We start from the raw sequence: 7,818 nt of genomic DNA on the forward strand, positions 1-7,818 counted from the left end.
AACAAAAAAAATTTTCAATTTAAATTGTTAATTATTTTAATTATTTTTATTTATATTATATAATTTTATTTATATTATATTATATAATTTTAAAATATGGATCTCAAAATTATCACATTTTCATAAAATTATATGCATACTAATTTTATTAAACTGATGCGCATTCGTTAAAATCCCCTCCAAATATATTACACTGCATTGGTTGTCATTTCATTATTTCATGTATATCTGATCCTCTAGTTAAACGAATTTTTTTTAATTAAATATGTTTTCAAAATAATATTTATATAAAAACAATAGAAAAATAAAGAATTTACTTAAAATTTTTTATACTTATAGAAGCATCGTTTTGATTATTATAAAGTAAATAAACTCATTAAGTATATGTTCGTTATTGAGGCCACATATTGAGGTCAGGAGTGCTGCATTCAACGAAAGACCCCCAACTTCGTTTTAAAATATTATAAAACAAGGACCGAAGATATTATAATATATTTATTTATCCATTTTTTATATTTTTACATGAATATTTATACTTTTTCATCTAACTTTTTCTCTCTTTGTTTTTAATTTATTCATTCTTCCATTTTATGATCTTTTTCTATCTTACATTTGACACTACTTATTTATCTCTCTTACGCCTATTTCCTTTATATATTCTCTCTTTCTATTTTATGATATTTCCACTCCTTGTCTGTCTCTCTTGATCTTTCCTGTTCTGTCGAATCGAACTAGAGTCCCTTCCTGCGAATTTACGTAGATATTTCTATTTGTGAACGGTTCCAACCTTCAGGATGCAAGCTATTAAATGTGTTGTCGTAGGAGACGGGTGAGTATTTTAAAACCTATTGTAATGTTTCGCGATATGTTTGTTTTCTCTATTTTTGATTTATATTACTTGATCAAGAATCATCAAAGTAGCCTTTGGCGATTGGTTTTTTCTGATCAAGAAATATTTAAAAGCTAGTACCACACCCGTTATACTTTTTTTTAATTTTTTTTATTTTTCTATTCACTGTTGAAGGTTAATACAAAATCAGAATAATATAATTATTCTATAATTATCAATTTCTAGATAATTTTTTACTTGGAAGCTTTAACCCAAGTTGTATTATTTTATTATTTTTTATCTGATAATATAACATTTTTATTTATATTTTATTTATAATTAATTTTTTGTTATCAAAATTATAATGTATTTTTATATAATCAATTTAATTATTTTTAATTGATTAATTTCTACAGAGCAGTAGGTAAAACATGTCTCCTTATAAGCTATACTACCAATGCCTTTCCTGGAGAATATATTCCAACTGTATTTGACAATTATTCTGCAAATGTCATGGTGGATGGTAAACCAATAAATCTTGGTTTATGGGATACAGCAGGTCAAGAAGATTATGACAGATTAAGACCATTGTCTTATCCTCAAACAGATGTTTTTTTGATCTGCTTTTCTCTCGTTAACCCAGCCAGTTTTGAAAATGTTCGTGCAAAATGGTATCCAGAAGTACGTCATCATTGTCCAGCTACTCCAATTATTTTAGTAGGAACTAAATTAGATTTACGCGAAGATAAAGAAACAATTGAGCGATTAAAAGATAAAAAACTTGCACCAATAACATATCCTCAGGCATGTATTTATTTTATATATTATTCTGCTCTATCTATAATTATAATAATTTTTAAATTATTAATTAATTATTAATTTTATAATTATAATTTATTAAATAGGGTTTATCCATGGCAAAAGAAATTGGTGCTGTAAAATATTTAGAATGTTCGGCTCTTACTCAAAAAGGATTAAAAACAGTATTTGATGAAGCAATTCGCGCAGTATTGTGTCCTGTTCTTCAAGTGAAACCAAAACGCAGATGTTTCCTTCTATAATATTAAATGTCCAACGACGGTGGAGCATGTGCAAATGTACTATTTTTCCTCCGATCGGACTTGATTGCAGCAGGACATCTAATTTCTATTAAAAAAACCCCGTTATACGGTCCATCTCTCTACAAAGCATCTGCCATAAAAACGCACAAATCAATTTATATAATGCGTATAAACAGATGAAGAAAGAATATACGCAATTTAAGTGTTTTGGACATTAGCTAAATATTCTTGCGAGAGAAAGAAAGCCAAATGAGAACAGAACTGATAATGTACAGTATATTAGAGTGTGTTATTAATATTAGTTATTACATATGAATTATAAGAAATTAAACATTATTACATATGTGTGTTTATCAGCACACTAAATACTAATCAATTTAATAAAAGAGTAAATCATTTTATGTAAATTTGCACTGTATATTTCAAATGCAAGAAATATAATTACATTCTCAAATTTTTGATATAAAAAATAAAAAAATTGATTTATTATTAAATAGTATTAAAAATTAATATATTAAACATTTAATTCTTGAATAAGTTTTTTTTTAATTCATAATTAATTGAAATATCATAAATTGTAAATTTTATCTTCTTTCTGCAAATATGCAGTTGCAAACATATGAAATGATTTTCATTTTTAATTAAATTGATTGATATATACCATGAAATAAGATAATCATGTAAGTCTTAGAAATGAGCGATAAGTGTGATTTCACTTCTCTATCTCTATTTTCATGTTGCTGCAATTTTGCTGTAATTGATACGCACAACATGGTTAAAAAGAAAAAAATATGAGATAGAGAAAATTAGTATGTATGAATGAATGTTTAAGAGTGCAGAGAGAAAAAAGAAGGAATTATTCTATAACAAATAATTGTACATAAATGGTAAAAGTTCAAATTGTATTCCTATCATTCTTATTTTACTTGCATAAGCTGCTGAATTTAAATCGGACGTTACTTGTTTTTTATATATATATTATAAATATATATAAAGTGGGGCTGGACCGAGATCTATTTCAATCGTCGCAGATCCACTGACCTGTGCAATCTATCCGCGGAATGGGGATTCAGTCCATAAAAAATATCATAGATATTGTAACTAATATGCTTTATTAAATGGGTGTTTATTAAATTTTTCTACTTATTTATTATGCCGTTGTGTCAAAAAATGTATCAATTAAAATAGATATTTGTTCAGGAGTGTATTTTATATATTTAGCAGGATTCTTAGAAAATGATATTCCTCGATATTTATTATAAAATTTTCTATAAAGAGGAACAATAGCTTGTTGAAGTTCTTTTCGTAATTCTTCTCGTAATCGAGCATCAGGTACAGAATAAGAACGTTGACACTTTGCAACTTCTTCTAATTCTCTTGTAAATCCTAAAAATTTCTCTTTCAGAATTTTTGCTCCTGGTTCTATAAAAATAATAAAATTCATAAATTATTTTTCTGTGCTTACATGATTGATAAATATTGCAATTGTTATAATTATATTATATAATTTTATGTATTTTTTATATTATTACAAAATATTTTTTAATTTTATATAATTAATTATTAAAAATACTTGATATATTTAAGAAAATTTTTAACATATATAGATTTTTTTGTCTTATATTAAAAAATAATTATTAAAATAGAAACCTGGTTCATCAAACGGTTGTTCGAGATAAGTGCGTGCCTTTGCAAAAGTAGTAGAAACATAATTAACCTTATCTTTTAATAAGAGATCATAATATGTTTGTTCTGCACTTGGTTCTGATAATAATAAAAGTTCCATTAATGAACTACGACGTAAAGCATTTATAACATGATTATGATTGTTTAAACGAAACAAAGCTCTTAATGCAATATCCGAATATGAAGTATCACTTTTACTTACAAGCACCAAATTTAATTGTGCTAATACTTTTTCTAAATATGAAAATGAAAACATTAATTAATTTTATAACATTTTCATATTTAATATAAAGAAATGGTGATACCAACTAATATAAGTGCCAAGTATTGTTCTATACATGTTTTCTGTTTGTTTCATAGATGTTGCACCTTCCATATCAGCACTCCGTCTTAAAACAGCTCCTGCTGTATCTGCATATTCTGCTAATTGTTCTAAAAAAACTAGAACATTACTTGTACTTTCTGCTACAGTACCATCTTTAGGTAAAATTGAATTGGATTCATTTCTGACACTTTCGGCAAAGTCTTCCAATGCTTTTGCCCCCTATATTATTAAATTTATATAATAATTTAAAATAAATTTTAGGAATTGTGTAATATTATACATACAGTTATATTTAAAGTATTAAGCACAGAAGTAAATTTTGATCTAAGAGCATAATCACAACCCTCAACAGTACGTTCCAAGTCTGGTTTTAATTCTCCAAGATGTTTTAAAATAGGAAAAATTACTAAAACCGCGGAAAAATCACGTCTTATAATACATCTTTTAGCACGAGTTGCTATACTTTCTCCATCGTGAGCTACAAGATCCATAGCTTCGCGTACTGTAGCTTCTAGTACTTGTGCTTGCAAACTAGTTGGTAAAATTTTAGCAACCAATGATCGTTCTGCTTGCATAAGTTTATGAAGACCAACTGTTAATAAAAGATAATTTTCCATTTCTTGTTCATCTGGTGCTGTATCCTCTACAGAATGTGCAGATAACTGTGGTGGTGGTTTTCTAGATGTTGTTAAAGATAATCCCAAACCAGTAGTTTGAGAAGCTTTTAATAACATTCTACTAGCTTTTTTTTCTAAAGCATGTTGTAATCTTTTAGAAGCTCTTTTTCCACTAATTTCTTGAATTCCTAATGAATGTCTGTTTCCAAATTTTGTTTTCTATAAAATACAATACAATTTTTATATTTAAAATTTTAAATATTTATAATATATACACAAAAAATATGTTATTTAAATTTCTTACTGGTAAAGGACTTCCTGCATGTGTACTGCCACCACTAGCACTCCTTTGATGTTCTTTTAATAATTGTAGAGATCTTAAAACAATTGCAGAACGCACAGATGCATAAATCTTTACATGTTTACGATGTCCTCTTTCTTCTAACCATGCTGCAATTTTAACTAAATCTCCTAAAATACTTTCTGATAATTGACAAAGAGATTGTGGAGCATCCTCACCACTAGTATCTTCATCTGAACCAATTAAATCCAAAAGAACAATTGGAAGAATTGGTTTACTTTGTCTAGTTAAAATGTCATGAAATTCTGCATATAAAGCATCTAAACCAACAACAAATAAACTTGTTACATTTTCTAATTCTACAGAACTTGGATTATTCTTTTGAAAATAACGTTGAGCATTATAAAGACGATTCATTGCTTCTAAAAAATTATCTAATCCTCCAGATCCTCCTGGACCAGCTCGCACTGTAACTTCTACTTCTTGACAGACTCCATAATATCCAATAGCATGATCTAGAGCATTCAATGTCATTTCAATATCTGTAAAGAAAAAGATATTTATATTTTAAAATTTAAATTATTAATATAATTAGAAGTAATAAATATACAAAATATTTTAAATAATGGACATTATATATGATTAAATTATTAGGAAAGATTAAATTAATTTTTTGGGGAGGTCTTATTTTTTTAATATATTTAATATTTCTATTTAAATATAATAGAATTTTCCATCCTTATTTAAATAGAAATAATAGCAAAATTAACAAAAAAAGTGCAAAACATAAAATATTAATTTTTGACTAAAGAAACATTAATTTGGAGTTCTTTATTTTTTTAGTTTTTTAAATTCGTAGTGATAATAGTTATTGATTCAATAATCCATTATATTCATAAAATGAAAAGTCATAAAATAATGAGATTTTCAAAAATCATAATACAAATTGCCAATTATTCATTGGATTACATGAAAAAAAAAATTTTGTCATTTATATATCTATTTATATTTTACATTATATACATTACATATATTACATTACTAGTAACTATTAGAATGCAAATTGTAAACAAAAATTAAATTTCTTATCTCCACATTTTTAAATTTTAAAATTTTTTATTTCTCAAATAATTTTCATCAAATTCTAATATTGATAATTATATAATAATAATAATAATAATAATAAGTTTTCATGGTGAAATTTTTTCAATAAATTTAACATTTTTTTCTTACATGATATAATAAAATTTATTTGCTATATAAATATAGATCATTCAAAATTTTATTAAAAATTTATAATAAAAATGAAAAATAAAAAAAAACAGATTTATAGATATTATTATATCATAAAAGAAAAGATCAACAATATTTATATAATCTATATACAAATTATTATTTGAAGAATTCAATATTCTTATAAAATAGTTTTTTAAATATTCTTTAAGATTCATTTTTTTCTTTTAAAATAATCTATATTTGTTAATTAGTAATTATGTACAATAATTATAAAATTGAGTACAATATAATAATAAATAATAAGATATATATAATTTTGATTTTATAATGATTAATTCCACATTATTTTATGATATTAGATTAAACAAATGATAATTTTAGCAATAAATAGATTATAATAGTCCAATATGTATTTTCTAATATTTCCAGATTTTCTCTGTATTTTCTCTATACCATATACTGTGAAATGATAAAAAAAAATACATTTTCTTAACATTTGAAAAATGTTAAATATTTATAAACAATTAAATTATTTTAATAATAATAATGAATAATAATAATGAATTTTAAAGAATGTTATATATGTAAAAATAACAAAACAATGACTAAACAAATATTAAAAAGTGTTAAAATAATATTTTAAAAAAATTATTAATTGACAGAAATTCGTATTCTATAATAGAAGAATTATTTTGTTAATCATTAACTGTAATAATATAATCACATATTATATATGGTAATTTATGCAAACCGATAACTTCTGGAAATTTCATTAATTTATTACTTTTTATTATATTGAATTGATTTCATATAAAAAACAACAAATATTATTACATAATATATAACATAATATTAAAAAAAGAAAAAAAGATTTTTATATATATATAAAAAAAAATTAACTTTATCACAGTATTTCAACTAAAATTATATATATATATATAAATGAGAGACAGAAAGATATATTTTTTAAATTACAATAAAACTTTGTTTATTCGAATTATTTAGATGACAGGCAGATCAAATAATAAAAATTCAAAATTTGTTTAATATTTGATAAAAAGAGATTAATATATTGTGTTTCTATTCAACTTTTATTCCACAAAAACAAAATATATCTATTAATTAAAAATATGTATTTATATAATTAAAATTATATTTGATTTCAGTTCAGATAATAAAAGTTTATTTAGAAATTCATATACGTAAGATTAAAAGAGCTTTTAATTGGTTTATATAAAGTTTTATTATAGTTTTAAATAGTTAAAATATTATTTCAAATTAAAAAGACATTCAGTGAACTATCAATTGAATATATATTATAAATTTTTATTTGTTAAAAATATTTCAATAAAAAACTATTGTTTAGAATAGAATCATTAAAATATTAATATATATTAATAACATACTTTGTTGCTGTGCTTGAAGATTTCCTGTTTCATTATAAACAGGAAGTATGGTACGTCGCAATGTAGCAAGACGTTGTTCTAAAGAAGACAGAATTCCTACAACATTATTGGTTAATTTTCTACTTCGCTCTTCTGCTTCTTTTAATGCTTCTAAAGAAGCTATTTCTGCTTCTAATTTACACTGAATTTCAAATCTGTGTTCAGAAGTATCTGCTCTTGCAATATGCATCATTTTATCTAAAAATTATAATATAATATAAAATGTAGAAAATATTGTAAATATTTTAAAAAATTATTATAATATTATCAAATTACTTGAAATATATTTTAAAAATATTATATATATATATATATATA

General features: G+C 23.5%; 2 protein-coding genes across 2 annotated transcripts; one reads left to right on the forward strand and one right to left on the reverse strand.

Moving 5' to 3' along the window:
* Window positions 1–375: 375 nt before the first annotated feature.
* Window positions 376–3,024, forward strand: LOC102681648 (ras-related protein Rac1). The gene is made up of 3 exons (XM_006621014.2): window positions 376–829; window positions 1,246–1,633; window positions 1,735–3,024. The coding sequence occupies exons 1-3, from the start codon at window positions 795–797 to the stop codon at window positions 1,888–1,890; spliced, it is 579 nt and encodes a 192-aa protein (XP_006621077.1). The 5' UTR covers window positions 376–794; the 3' UTR covers window positions 1,891–3,024.
* On the reverse strand, window positions 2,817–7,800 carry LOC102681523 (exocyst complex component 7). The gene is made up of 6 exons (XM_006621013.2): window positions 7,462–7,800; window positions 4,823–5,361; window positions 4,186–4,737; window positions 3,886–4,120; window positions 3,541–3,810; window positions 2,817–3,312 (listed from the first exon to the last, which is right to left on the reverse strand). The coding sequence occupies exons 1-6, from the start codon at window positions 7,691–7,693 to the stop codon at window positions 3,041–3,043; spliced, it is 2,100 nt and encodes a 699-aa protein (XP_006621076.1). The 5' UTR covers window positions 7,694–7,800; the 3' UTR covers window positions 2,817–3,040.
* Window positions 7,801–7,818: the final 18 nt, after the last annotated feature.

Source organism: Apis dorsata, unplaced genomic scaffold (assembly GCF_000469605.1).
Source record: "Apis dorsata unplaced genomic scaffold, Apis dorsata 1.3 scaffold_575, whole genome shotgun sequence".
In the NCBI taxonomy this organism is placed as follows: domain Eukaryota; kingdom Metazoa; phylum Arthropoda; class Insecta; order Hymenoptera; family Apidae; genus Apis; species Apis dorsata.